Source organism: Rhinopithecus roxellana, chromosome 15 (genome assembly GCF_007565055.1).
Source record: "Rhinopithecus roxellana isolate Shanxi Qingling chromosome 15, ASM756505v1, whole genome shotgun sequence".
Classification (NCBI taxonomy): domain Eukaryota; kingdom Metazoa; phylum Chordata; class Mammalia; order Primates; family Cercopithecidae; genus Rhinopithecus; species Rhinopithecus roxellana.
Window position 1 is genome coordinate 58,905,346 of NC_044563.1, and position 14,415 is coordinate 58,919,760.

The 14,415-nt window shown below is 55.1% G+C and overlaps 1 protein-coding gene across 3 annotated transcripts in view; it reads right to left on the minus strand.

The window, feature by feature from the left end:
* Positions 1-5,319, minus strand: part of ARHGEF17 (Rho guanine nucleotide exchange factor 17) — a 60,920-nt gene extending 55,601 nt beyond the window's left edge. The window contains exons 1-2 of one of the 3 annotated variants that reach the window (XM_030918670.1): positions 4,396-5,319; positions 1,735-4,257 (exon numbers count right to left, since the gene is read on the minus strand). In XM_030918670.1, the coding sequence (XP_030774530.1) occupies positions 1,735-4,257; positions 4,396-4,932 (3,060 nt within the window). In that variant the 5' untranslated portion in view covers positions 4,933-5,319. Of the gene's footprint in view, positions 1-1,734 lie in introns of all 3 variants that reach the window. The other 2 variants (XM_030918669.1, XM_030918667.1) reach the window with 2 other exon arrangements.
* Between the last annotated feature and the right edge of the window lie 9,096 nt (positions 5,320-14,415).

Genomic DNA, 14,415 nt, shown 5'->3' on the forward strand with positions numbered 1-14,415 from the left:
GGGTGGGGTAGAGGAGAATGTGAAGGGAGGTGGGGTAGGAGAAGCTCTGTAAACTCCCACCTCCTCTCTGGGTCTCAAAGCCTCCTCTTAGGAGCACCCCCTCAGCCACCTTCAGTCTCCCTGAGTCCCTTGGTGTACCCCTGTCGTCTCCCCCATTTGAACCTTCAAGGATCCCAGAAAAGATATATGGGAAAGGAGGCTAGGGAGAAGACCCCTGACAAGAACTGGCCCTGCTCTCTTCCTCTCCTCCCTGACCTTCAGAACTGGCACTGGAGTTCAGAGGCACCAGAGTTGCCCTCGCTGGGACTCAGAAGGAAGGACAGGTTCAAAACTCCCCGCTCCCCACTTCCTGCCTGCTCTCTCTGCAGCCTCCATGAGAAACCCCAGAGGCAGGACCAGGGAGAACTGGAGACAGGGAGAGAGAGACAAAGAGAAAGGGAGTTCAGAGGGGCCGTGAGAGCGCTGGGAACCGGAGTGACTGAATTAGTCCAGGGTTTATAGTTTCTAGGCTTCTCACACAGTCAGGGAGCGCAGTGGGAGTGCAGGCCATAGTTGAAATACCCGCTGGCCATCCTTGAGCTCAACCCAGAATCCAGAGCCCGGAATCTAGCTCCCAACCCAGATGCCAGGGCATATGCCATCTGGATCCCATCTGAATCCACAGCCTAAACTCCAGGGATAGCTGAAGCCAGAAGGTAGAAGGAGGGGTCTCAGGGAGAGTGAGTCCCCAGGGCTGGGGTTCTGGCAGAAAGGGGGTGCATCTCAGAGTCACCAGGAAGGGGGTAGAGTGGGGAAAAGATGCAAGCAGACAGGATGGGGAAACAAGAACCGACCCCCTGGACCCATAGAGGCAGCCCTGAAGATGGGGCCCAGAACCACTCCTGATCTCTCTAAAGGACCCTGGCTGCTCAGCCTCTGCAATCCCCTCCCTGCCTCTAACTTCCCCTAGAAGCCCCCATCTAGAAGCTTTTTTCATCTGAGGAGGCTCTAGCAGAACTCAGGCCCCAAGAGTCCCCACCTCAAACCCGCAGGCTCCCCCAAATCTGCACAGTACCAGCTGGATGGAAACATAGGCACTCCTTTGTCCACCCACCTCTCCTGATTGGGGAGATTAAGTCACAGAGAAAGGCCAATGTCACACAGCAAGAACAGAACTGCAGTGAGAACCCTGAGACCCCTCTGCTCCTCCATAAAGTAAAGTCTTGTACCTTCCCAATTCTCCCAGGCCCAGGAACACATCTATATTCTGACCTGTCATAGGAAAGCCACATGAGGAAGGGCAAACCCATGTCAACTGTGGCCCCTGAGCCAAACATCCTATCAAGGGTCTGGTAAACAGAGCAGCAAGCCTCAGAGAAACGACTGAGCCTGCTCTGGGTGCCATCACACTCATCCCTCCAACAAAGAACCACACCGGGATTTCCAAAACCAGTCCCTGAGAAACATCCAAAGGACAAGATAAGAATCCTTTGTAATTACCACCCAGAGCACCTGGAGCAGACGAGCACCTCTGCCATTAGCACCAGCAGAAAACTGAAGCTTCTACGGGGCCCGAGTAGACAGGAGCCCTGTGTCTTTAACACTCTTAAAACTGCATGGGCACGTCCAGGACCAGAAAAGCACCCTTGGCACCTGGGCACCTGACCAGTGAATACAATGCAAAAGGCTCCAACTGAAGTTGATGCCCACCGCCCTCTGTTGGCCCCATCCTGAAGGCCCCTACAAAGGACTCACCACCTGTGGCTTGCTGCAGCACTTGCTGGCAGGGGCAGGCTCATCTGGAGGCCGAGCTGCCTCAGGGCGCTTGGTCTCAGCAGAAGGCAGTGCAGCCAGAGTCAAGCAGGGCATGTCCACTGGCACTGGGGCAGGGACCTCGCCGGAGTGCAGGTTCAGCATGTACTGTTTGGTGACGTCCTCAAGCGATGGTGCCTGCAACGTGGGATGGGCTCGGGCAGGGAAGCCTATGGGCTCTGGCACAGCCACAGGGGGGCCAACAGAAGTTGGTGGCTCAGGCACCACAATAGGCATAAAGGTGGCGGGCACACTGGCATGGCGAACGTGTTTGGAGGAGGGCCGGGCCCGAGACAGGCTGCCAATCTGGTCCTGACTGCCCTCATCTCTCCCAAGCTCCTGGTGACTACTCCGAGCTGGGCGCTTCTTGGAGCCTCGGCGGATTAGCCTCGGGGATAGACTGTCAGCCAGCTTGGGGTCAAGGTGAAAGCTTTGGTGGGCAGTGGCAGGGGGAGGCAGAGCCTCAGGTAGGGCCCTTTCAGACTGTGCCCGGCTCCTGGTGGCACCAGGCTCTTCTGGCTCTGCCCGCTGCTCTACAAGGATGGGCTCGCTGCTGGATGGAGGCAGCACAGGCTCAACTTCTCGGATGGGCTCCCCTCCAGGGCCCTGGAATCCAGGCCCAGCCAGCTCCCCCCGGCGGCTGGGGTCACTCAGGGATTTCTTCTTGGGGGCTTTGCCAGCAACCCTGTCGTCCACTACACGCCCCAGGGTGCCAGGCCCCTGAACTATGCTCTGAATAACCTCCTGATATCCCTTGCTTTCTTCACTGCCCACAGACCAGTCACTGTGACCACTGGTCAAGCCCTCATCCATGGCTGAGGTGGCAGGGAGCCCTGTCTTGGGGCTCAGTGAGCCCAGGAGGTTACTGTCCACGGAGAACCCAGTGGGCTCTTCAGAGGTGGCAGCCCGATGGCGCTGAGGAATTGGGTCACTCAGGGACCTGTAGGCCTCACCTGCCTCCCCATTGCTCAATTCACTCCCACCAGAACCTGAAGGTGGGACTTTGCGTCGTCGGCGGAGGGCACCTGGTGTGGAAGGGGTCTCAGGGGACACCAGGGCCCACCCACCCAGACTGTCCTCAGTCCCAGGGCCACGGTGGTTCGTCTGGGCTGAGGATGAGGAAAGGGGTCGCCACATCCCTGTAGTACCCAGGCCGCAAAATGCTGCAACAGGAGGCTCAGGGTCCGCTCCAATGCCTTCATCTGTCAGACTGGACTCAGCGCCTGAGAGCTCCTCCTGGGACCGCTGCCCTCGGGTCACGTCCCGTGCCCAGTCAGGGCTTTCAGGGGGGGCATCGCTTCCATCATCTTGCTGGGCACCCATGCGCTGGATCTTCTCAAAAACCTGGCGGGCCTCCTGCACATACTGGTCCTGGACGATGAGAGGCAGTGGATCCTCCTCGGCACCAGGGCCTGCCAGCAGGAGCTCGGAGGAGCTGGGCTTCAGAGCACTGGTGCGGGGCAGGCGGCGGGCCATGGGCTTCTCAGAGCAGGTGAATGACTTTGCTCTCCGCAGAGTGGCTGTCAAGTCCTTGAGTGTGGGGCGCGTGCCAGGTGATGCTGGGGCTGGGATGGGCATAGGTTCAAGTTGCCCCATGGAGCCACCTGCGGATGGTGAGTCTCTGCCATCTAGGGGGCTGCTTACACGGTCCCCGGGGCTCCCACCACGTTTTCGGACCCTCAGTTCTGAAAGGTCTGAGCGCAGGAAACTGAGAAGCGTCAGGGTTTCTGAGGCGATATCTGGATTTGACAGGGACTTCCGCTGCCCACTCTTTTCCGGCTCAAATCCTCCATCCCTCAATGCCCTAGAGGTGTCCCCAGGTCCTTTGGCACGGGTTCGAGCCTGGGACCGCAGGAGCCCTTCCCCAGCTCCAAAGCTAGGGGAACGGTACACGCCCCAGCCCCCAGAACCCCTACTAGACCATAGGTCGTCGTCCTTGAGAGTCTCCGTGCTAGAATAACGGCTGCTACCGCAGGAGCCTGCGGGGCTGGCCAGGTACGAGGGAAAGCTCACCTTGGCCACACGGAGAGCTCCTCCCACAGAGTCAGATATAGGCCGAAGTCCCTCCTGGGGACCTGGGACGCAGGGCGGAGAGCCACTACCCCACTCCCGGAGTCCTTCTTCTCCAGGGGCTCTTGGAGATGCTGGGAGCTCAGGGCTCCTGGCTCCCCCTGCTGAGTCCATGCTGCTCAGATTTAACCCATCACTGTCAGGTCTGCAGTCCTGATCCAATAGGGAGCTTCCAGGCCTGAGCCTGGGCCTCCCTCCCCAGCGGTGGCCGCCCTCACCGTCTCGGTCGTCGTCACTGCCCGAGGAGTGGCCGCCGTGGTAGGCCGGACTCTGGGCTCCAGGCGGCTGCGGCGGGCCCTCCTCTTCCTCCTCGCTGGAGCTGGCAGCACGGCTGCGGCTGACACGATAGGAGGAGGCGATGGAGGAGGAGTAGGAGCAGGAGGCCCGGGCCCCGGCCTGCGGTTGGGAGAAGATATGCCAAGAATGTAAACCATCCGCTGGGCGCAGCGCCCGCTCCTGTTGCTGCTGCTGCTGCCGGCGCAGCCTCCCTTCGGTCCCCGGCCCGGTCAGGGGCCGCGCCGAACGCAGACCCACCAGGGGGAAGCATGTCCGAGGGGGTGGCGTCGGTGGCTGCCGCGACTCCCGAGCCGGAGGCTCCCACGCGGCACTGTCGGGGCTGGGCGTTCCCGGGGATTCAGAGTCGGCGCTGGGCTTCCTGGAGCCAGGACCGCCGAAGAGCTTGCGCATCTCGGTGACGCTGGGCCAGGCCCCTCGCGCTGGGCCCTCGGCCGCTTCTTCCGCGGCCGCGGGGAAGACGCCCCCGTCCCGGGCCCCAGCGGAGCCGTAGTCCAGACGCGGCGCGTCGAAGCGCCGGGAGAGTTGGCGCACCGACGGCGAGAGGCTGCGGAGCGGGCGCGGCTGCGCGGGGGCGGCCGGGGGCCCAGACGCCAGCTTGGACACGCGCCGAGAGGGCTGGCCCGGGGCAGCCGTGGTTGGCCGGCACGAGGCCCGGCGCCGCAAGCCGGGGGTGTCCGTGTCCTCCTCCCTCGGCCCGGGGCCGCCGCTCCAGCGCTCCAGCAGCTTGAACGAGACGCTGCGGTAAAGCGGCGGCCGGGGTGCCCCGTCCGCCATGGTGGCGGCACTCACTCCGGGGGGGCTGGCCTCGGGGAGCCGCGGCCAACCCCCCCTGCGCCCCCTCTCCTTGGGAGCGCAGCGGCCCGCGCCGAAAGCAGCGCGTGGGGGTGTGGGAGGAGGGCGCAGAGACCGGAGCAGAGGTTTATCAACCGCAGCTCAAGTTTCTGTGGCCACCGGCCGCAACGTCTCCATCCCCGGTGGCGCCTCACCGCCGACCCCCAGGCCCAGCCCCCGCCGCGGCTGGAGCTACCAGGGGCACTGCGGCTCCGCCTGGGCGGGATCCCAGCGTTTAGTTTGTCGACTCTGCGCCCGCCTGCCCAACGGCCTGTCTGCCTCCCCTCGCTCTCTCGCTCCGGCTCCCACTCCCTCCCCCTTCTCTGCTCGCTCCTGGCACCCTTTTGTTGCAAATAAACTTTGTGGCAGAGGAAAGGGGGCGGGGGGCGGGGCCTCGCGCCCAAAAGAGGGGGTGGGCTCCGGGCGTGAGCGAGCCTGGGAACCGAGTGGTGGGAGGGAATCTGGGAGGGAATCTGGGAGGAGCCGAAGAAGAAAAACCCTGTTGGAGGACTTGCAGACTGAGGCGACCCTCTGGCCCTCCAGAGACGTCCCTCGGGAGCCCAGCGGGCCGAGCTGCCCCCAGGGACTCGCTGAGACACACGCAACCGCTGAGCGTGCTCAGCTTCGCAGACTCGCAGCCAGGGCGCCGCGCCCACCGAGGGCCAGCAGCTTCCGCGCGGAAACACGTCCTGCCTAGCGGCTCCAACATGGCAACCTCGGACTCACAAACTCTCGTACACACTGACATTCAGGTGCACGCAGACGCACACTCCCCAAGCCAGGAAAGGGGTAGGACTCGGCGCCAGAGGGAGCCCGGAGAAACGCGGGCTGACTAAAGGACCAGTCGCTCCCTGCCCCGCCCTACTCCCCGCCCAGGCCTCGCCCCCTCCCCGCCCGCCCTCTGAGGCGAATTCTGCTGTAGCCACGCCCTTGTACCCCCATCTCGCTCCCAAACGGCCCGCCCATCTCACCTCCCAGCCGCCTGTCTGGCTCCGACAGGCCCCTAACCCGCCCAACGCTGCTCCAGAAGCCCCACCCTTCACGACCGCCCCTACTTTTCCAGCTGCCACGCCTCCCACCTGCCCCAGCCGTCTGGCGGCTCTTCTCCTGGACTCTCCGCCTGGATCCCCGAGCCCCTTTTCTTCTCGCTCCGGAGTACGCGGCTCTTGCGCCCCCTCGCGGCCTGATTTTCTCAACGCATGGAGTCCTGGACGGATAAAGCAGCACCCATCCCCAAAAAACGGAGAGCTGGGAACACTTACTTTCAGTCGTTACCTAATCCCCTTAGTCTTTTTCAGACCTTCGCAAAGCGCACTGCCCCTTCTTAGGCCTTACACACAAAAGGAGCTTCGACGGGAACGCTCTCGACTTCCCACTGCCAAACCTATACTCTTACCCGCAGCTGCTCCACCTTCCTGGTAGGGAAAGTGTAGATTGTTTGTCTGGCTTCACCCTGATCCCTCTCTTGAGCTCCCCTCCCGCCCCTGCCTCCGTCTGAGTCTCACATTGTTCTGGGTATTGGGACATCATCCCCTTCCCCCATTCCCACTTGCCTCTAAATCCCATTCATCCTCCCGGCCCAACTAACGAATGAGCGAATGAATGAAAATGTGTCGAGTACCTATGATGTATGGGCAATATTATTTAACTTATTTTTTAAATCCACAAACCACCCTTGGGGACAAATATTATTACCCCTTCTCTGTGGGCCGTGAAGGAGAAGTAACTTTGACCACTATGCAAGTCAGGAAATAGCAGCTCCTGCTAAAATTCAGATTTTAGGGGCTTCAAACACCATGCTCCTCCAGCCAGCTCTGAGATGCACCCCCAAATCCTGATGAAGAAGGAGGTTCTCGCTCCTTTGAGCCCCCAGTCTCCTCCTTCTCCTCCTTGGGCCTGGGCTCGCTTTCCCCAGGAACGGAGGATAACCTGGTCTGACCCATGCCCCTCCAGTGCTGCCCAGCCTTCTTCAGGCCTAATCAGACTGCCCTGTCCCCTCCAACCCCCACTAGCAAGGCCCCAGGGACACATAGTTAGGTCAGCAGTCGGCATTACCCAGCCAACCCCACTGCCACCGGGTCCAGCCAAGGAGACTGTAGCTGGGCCAGACTAGGCTGGGAGATGGGGTTCAGAGGAGAGAGTCAGGCAGGAGGATAGGAAAGGATGGTAGACACCCGGGGATTGCCTGACTACCGAATGAGAGAGGGAGGACTCAGCTGGAACCCCAGAACCTACTTGCTACTCATATACCCCACAGGATGAGGAGGTCACTCTCCACTCTCTGGGCAGCCTCTTGAGTTGTGGAATATCTCTCTAGCAAGAAAGCACTTCCTGTCTGAGACCAGCATCCAGGGAGTCCCTCACCTCAACCTCATCTCAGCTCTGCCTCGAGGGGGCCAAGGAGTAAATCTCTCCCTTTTCTCTAGGAAATTGATAAAAGAGAGCCCTGCCGGCCTATGCCTCTCTGTTCTGACTTACTCTGTGACCTCGGGTAAATCCCTGCACTTGCCTGTGTCTGAAAAGTGAGGAGTGGGTCAGGTTCCCCAAAAGTGCTCTCTCTGGCTCTGGCATTTGATGTCAGACTCTCACCATCTTTAGTATTTTCTTTCTACTCTTTGGGGCAAGTTTTGGTGTGTGCTGTGGGGTGAGTTGGGGAGGGGTGGGAGATAGGGCTCATCCCAGGAGTCACTCTCTCCCCCCATAATGGTGACTCCTACCATCTGAAATTTGTACTTTCCCACCTCCCTGTCACTTCTGGGACAGAAACGCTTATTCCATATCACAGATGGGCAAGTGGATAGAGAGGAGTGGAGGTTTAGGTCACGGCCTCCCAGAGTCTTGTGGCTTGGCCTTGAGGTGAGCTGGCTTGGGCCTTTGGTTCAGGAATCCCCTTGGTGGGGAGGGAGGGTGTTTAAGGATCTAGACTGGGTCTCTGTCCAAAGAAAGCTCACCCAATCTGAGAGTGGCTTGATTGCTTCCAGTGCTTCATGAATCCTCCCACCCCCAGCTCCTTATGATCCAGGATAAGACAAAGTTATCTTCCATGAACAGAAGGGATCTGGAATTTTTATGGTGCTGGATAATTATGTACAGCAATTTTTAGCCCCAAGATGATTCATCTGATAAGGGGCTGGGAGCACTGGGCACCAGAGTGGAGAGAGAAACCCTATGCTGGCTCACCTTCTGCAGGTCACCCCCTTTCCTCTGGGCCCCAGGCCCCTCACCTATGAAAGGGTAATGAAAACAATAGCCCATCTGCCCAGTGAGTCATGGTGATCTAGCGAGGTGAGGATCATGGAATCCCTTGGAGAAATCAAGATGGGAAGGTTTTGAAGGTCACAGGTCATGGCCAATGATGGGCTTTGGTGGGCTTCGGGTACAGATAGTCCCCAGCTCATGATGTTTCAACTTAATGACTTTTTGACTTTATAATGATGCAAAAGCTATGTACATCCATACTTTGAGCACACATACAATCATTCTGTTTTTCACTTTCAGTAAAATATTCAATAAATTACATGAGATATTCAGCATTTTATTGTAAAATAGGCTTTGTGTTAGATGATTTTTGCCCAACTCTAGGCTATGGAAGTGTTCTGGGCCTGTTTCAGGTGGGTTAGGCTAAGCTCTGATGTTTGGTAGGCTAGGTATATTAAATGCCTTTTTGACTTATGATATTTTCAGTGGGTTTATTGGGATGTAACCCCATCGTAAATCAAGGAGCAACTGTACCTAAGAGGGAGAGAAAGGATGAGTGCGGGGACAAGACGCAATAAGCTCCATGAAGGAGCTGTCTTAGGGGGAAATCTGACTCTTCTGACTCCATTGCAAAGTCAGATAGAAACTATCTGAGATTGCCCCCTTTCCTATATAATTAGACCGTAAGCACACAGTATTAAATTCTTTATAATATTTTGATCACACTACATTCTCATCAGTTATTCAACTGGCTTTCGCCAAAAAACAAAACAATACAACTAGGACCTTTAAAATAATTCACATATCGTTATATAGTTCTTCTGCCCCCATCCTCCTGCTGCCCCACCACATAGAAAATCATCATCTCAAATCCTGTGTTCAGCATTCTCTTGCTTTCCTTTTTATATGGTTTTATTGCATCTACATATTCCTTCAAACTATATATTTTCATTTTAGTTGTTCTTAACTTTATAAAAAGGGCATCCTGCTGGACGTGGTGGCTCATGCCTGTAATCCCAGCACTTTGGGAGGCTGAGGTGGGTGGATTGCTTGAGGCCAGGAGTTCAAGGCCAGCCTGGCCAACATGGTGAAACCCAGTCTCTATTAAAAATACAAAAATTAGCAGGGTGTGGTGGTGCATGCCTATAGTCACAGCTTCTCGGGAGGCTGAGGCAGGAGAATCACTTGAACCCAGGAGGCGGAGTTTGCAGTAAGCCAAGACCACACCACTGCACTGCAGGCTGAGCGACAGAGCAAGACTCTGTCTCAAAAAAAAAAAAGGCATCTTGCTTTACATAATTTGTTGGGACTTCTTTTTTCTTACTATTATACTGCTAAGATTTACCCATACTGTTGCATGCCTCTATAGTCCATTCTGGCCATGTGGACTATTTCAATGTGTGAATATATCACAGTGTATTGATCCAGTGTCTTGCTGATGCACATTCTGGTGTTTCCAGGTGTTTGCTGAGCATTGTGCATGACTCCAGGTACACATGGACAGAAGTGCTTGAGCACAGGGCAGGCAATTGATCAACATTAGGAGGCATTGTCAAGCTGGGATCTAATTTCTCGTCTATGTTTTTTAATCATCTGTGTTTCTTTTTTTTTTTTTTTTTTTTTTTTTTTGAGACAGAGTTTCTCTCTTGTTGCCCAAGCTGGAGTGCGATCTTGGCTCATCGCAATCTCTGCCTCCCAGGTTCAAGCAATTCTCCTGCCTCAGCCTCCCAAGTAACTGGGATTACAGGCACATGCCACCACGCCCAGCTAATTTTTATATTTTAGTAGAGGCAAGGTTTCACCATGTTGGTCAGGCTGGTCTCAAACTCCTGACCTTATGATCTGCCCGCCTCAGCCTCCCAAAGGGCTAGGATTACAGGCGTGAGCCACCGCGCCCGGCCTTTTGTTTCCTTTTATGTGAAGTGCCTATTTGTGCCTCTTGCTCATTTTTCTATTGGGTTATAGTATGTTCAATACTTTATGAAATTTCTCCTCCAACTTTTCTATCCCTTGGTACCCCTGGTGACTTAGGAAGGTCTAGTATTTTACAGGTAAGGAAACAGAGGCTCAGAGGAGTGAAGGTGCTTGGTCAAAGTCACAGACTCTGTTGTAGCCCTTCTGCACTGAGCTAATGCCTTCTGAGGTCTTCGGAGGTTCTGGGCCTCACTTACAAACCCTTTCTGCCCCTCAGCTAGGTCAGGGCCCCTCTGGTATTTAGCATTTCTTGGCCATGGACCATTCCAGGAGCTCATCATCTCCCTAGTGATACCTTCCTCGCATGGGTCCTCTTTATGATCTGCACTCTCCTCCCCAGCTGTAATGATCCAGGTATGTATGTGTTTCATTATTACCTGTCTCCTCCATCAGACTAGGAGCTCCATGAGGGCCCAGCATGATGCTTGGCATATAGGAGGTGCCCAGTAAGGATTGTTTGCTGGATGAACTGTTTCCTTGTCTGCATCCCAACCCCCTTGGATTCTTTCCCAAGATTAGAGCCGGGACCTGAGCTCATCTCAGAAACACAGAGTCAATATTCATTGAACAAATGAATGAGGGAGGAAGAGGCCAGCTGTGTCCATTGCTAGGACAGATCAAATGCTCCTGGGCTTTTCCTGTTTGGAATGGAAATTTCCCCAAGACAGTCACTGATTCCTGACTTTCTAGCTTCCCAATCCTTGCTCCTACCTCCCCACCCCTACCCCTTCCCGATTCTCTGCCCCCAACTGCCACCAGCCAACTCTCAGCAACAACTTTGTCCTGGAAGCTCCATCCCTGGGCCTGGCCTTTCTTGGAATCTTCCTCCCTCTTCTCTTCTTACTATCCCCACTTCCTTCCCTCAAGCCTCTCACTCACCCAACTCCACTCTCCCCTCATACCACCATCATTCAGAGACCCCTGGGCTCCTGCCCTCCACATCTCTGGCTCCTTCTCCTCAGCTCCCTAATCTTGGAGTTCCCAGAACTCCTCCCCTCTTCCCACTCTTTCTTTCACGAAGCCCACCCACCCACTCGAGCTCAAGCCACTTTGGGGTTGACCATTCCCCAGGCTCTGCATCTTTTCTAAGTAGCCTTCCCGGTGTCCCTAGACCTTGTTGATTCCTAGCTCCCACTCCAGCCTAGACCCTGGCCCTACCTTTTGTCCAGGTCACTGCCTGGCCTACACCTAAGGTTCACCATCCCAGGGTGGAACCCAAATAAATAATGTTATGGGAATAATAATGAAGCTGAGGCACAAAGAGGTGAAATAACTTGCCCAGGCCGGATGCGGTGGCTCACGCCTGTAATCCCAGCACTTGAGAGGCCAAGGCGGGCAGATCACCTGAGGTCAGGAGTTCGAGACCATCCTGATCAACATGGTGAAACCCCATCTCCACTAAAATATAAAAATTAGCTGGGCATGGTGGCATGTGGCTGTAATCCCAGCTACTCGGGAGGCTGAGGCAGGAGAATTGCTTGAACTCAGGAAGTGGAGTTTTGCAGTGACCTGAGATTGCGCTATTGCACTCCAGCCTGGACAACAAGAGCACAACTCCGTCTCAAAAAAGTAAAAATAAAAAATAGGCCGGGCGTGGTGGCTCATGCCTGTAATCTCAGCACTTTGGGAGGCCGAGGCTGGCAAACCACGAGGTCAGAAGATAGAGACCATCCTGGTCAATACAGTGAAACCCCGTCTCTACTAAAATACAAAAAATTAGTCAGGCGTGGTGGCACGCACCTGTAGTCCCAGCTACTCGGGAGACTGAGGCAGGGGAATCGCTTGAACCCAGGAGACGGAAGTTTCAGTGAGCCAAGATCGCACAACTGCACTCCAGCCTGGTGACGGAACAAGACTCCGTCTCAAAAAAAAAAAAAAAAAATGAAAAAACTAAAAAATAAATAAATAAATAAATGACTTGTCCAGCATAACAGAGCTAGTATATGGTAGAGCCAGGACATATACCCGAATGGTCTGGCTCTGGAGTCTGTACCTTCCATGCTATTTAGCCTCACAAAGGGAAGCTTGGACAGGAATTTACCTGTGGGTCACAATTTCGACTCCTGGAAGAGTAAGCAAAGGGTCACAGCTCTTGGAGGTCAGCTGGGACAGTCATCTGGGACTCTCTACAGGGGCTCAGGTGGGCTATGAGCAGAGGCCCTGTCCCCTGCCCTTGCTCTCACTCTCCCCTAGCCCCCATCCCAGGCAGTTGAGAAGACTAGTCTCAGACTCAAAGCTAGATGCAAGGTGGGTCCTATATGTCCTGCTTGGCATGGTGGGGCACCGTACAGGGAATAAAAACCAGCCTCTGTCTTCTAACATACATCGGTCTCACTGTGGTCACAAGTCAAAGTTCCTTCTGTCCAAATGGTCTGCCTCTCCAGCAAGGACACTTTGAATGGCCTCCCACGGTGGGTTGGGGCTGGTTCTCCCACTTCTTCAGCCAGCTGCAAGCATACCTATGACATTACCATGGTGTTTAACTCCTCCAGTGCCCCTCTCTGAATGACCCCATTGCCCAGCAGCCTTGGGGACTAGGCAGGGCTAAAATAAAAATATTGCATAAGTTATACAGTCCTTCCCCTCCCTGCTCTGCCTTCTAAAAGGAAGACTGTTAGCCAGGGGTAGTTCTTGGCTTACAGGTTCTGCATGGTGCACCAGCAGCCAAGGGCAGGCTAGATTGTTCTACATAAGAAAAACAGATCTGGGAGGAGGGCACAAGGACTGGAGGAGAAGTGATGGGGAGGAGAAATGAGAAAAAAATGGCAGAGAATGAGGAGCTGCAAAGGAGTAGCTGAGGGGTGGTTCTCAGAGGGGAAGAGGATTTGGTGGACGGTGTGGGGTCTTTTTTTTTTTTTTAAGATGGAGTCTCACTCTGTCCCCAGGCTGGAGTACAGTAGTGCAATCTTGGCTCACTGCAGTCTCTGCCTCCTGGGTTCTAGCAATTCTCCTGCCTCAGCCTCCCAAGTAGCTGGGACTACAGGCACCCGCCACCACGCCCAGCTAATTTTTGTATTTTTAGTAGAGATGGGGTTTCACCATGTTGGACAGGATGGTCTCGATCTCCTGACTTCATGATTCACCTGCCTTGGTCTCCCAAAGTGTTATGATTACAGATATGAGCCACCGCACCTGGCTGGGTGTGGGGTCTTGTGTGCTACCATTCCCCTTTGCTGCTTCCTCCAGGGACCTTCGGTAAAGATGCCTTTCCAAGGCTTTTTAAGCCTTGGATCTGTGTTTGACATGCCTCCTTATGAGGTGGCCTCAAGGCAGCTCTCTGGGTACCCACAGGTCAGAACGATGGGCCTGAGAGGGCAGGAGTGGAACATGGTAGGAACAGTCTGTCATGAGACCAATCAGTAGGCTTCCAGTGGTGGGACCTCCATGTAGCAGCCTCCTGGTGGCCCTGAGGCTCTCAAGCTGCTGGCTCCTCCATTTAGAGTGAAGCAATGTTGAACAACTGTTTCCCCTCACTTAGGGGCCTGGTGGAGGTACCCCAGGTACAGAGGATACCCTAAGGTTGAAAGCCACACTTGAAGAGGTGGATGAAGGAGAGGTGGATCTGGGGCTCATCCTAGCCTTGAATGCTCTGGCCCTACCCAGCTCTTTTCCTGGCCACCCCCTTCCACACACCCAGGTCCCACCCCACCCCACCTATCGCCCATTTAATTGAAACTCACTGTTGCTTTACAGCCAATGTTTTTCTTTTTTTCTGAGACAGAGTCTTGCTTTGTTACCCAGACTGGAGTGCAGTGGTGCAATCTCCGTTCACCACAACCTCCACCTCCCAGGTTCAAGTGATTCCTGTGCCTCAGCCTCTGGAGTAGCTGGGACTATAGACGCCTGCCACTACGCCCAGCTAATTTTTGTATTTTTTAGTAGAGATGAGGTTTTGCCATGTTGGCCAGGCTGGTCTCAAACTCCTGACCTCAAGTGATCTGCATGCCTTGGCCTCCCAAAGTGTTGGGATTATAGGTATGAGCTACCATGCCCGGCCCCTCAGCTCATTTCTAACTCTGGGTTTTGTACACATCACCCCATGCCTTCTACTGGGAGCAGCTCCAGAGCTGCTTCACTCTCTGCTTTTTGAATTCCTCCTGGCTCAAGCTGATCCCTTCTTCTTTTTTTTTTTTTCTTGGTTTTTTTTTTTTTTTTTTTTTTTTTTTTTGAGACAGGGTCTCACTCCATCGCCCAGGCTGGAATGCAGTGATGTGATCTCGGTTCACTGCAACCTCTGCCTCCCAGGTTCAAGCA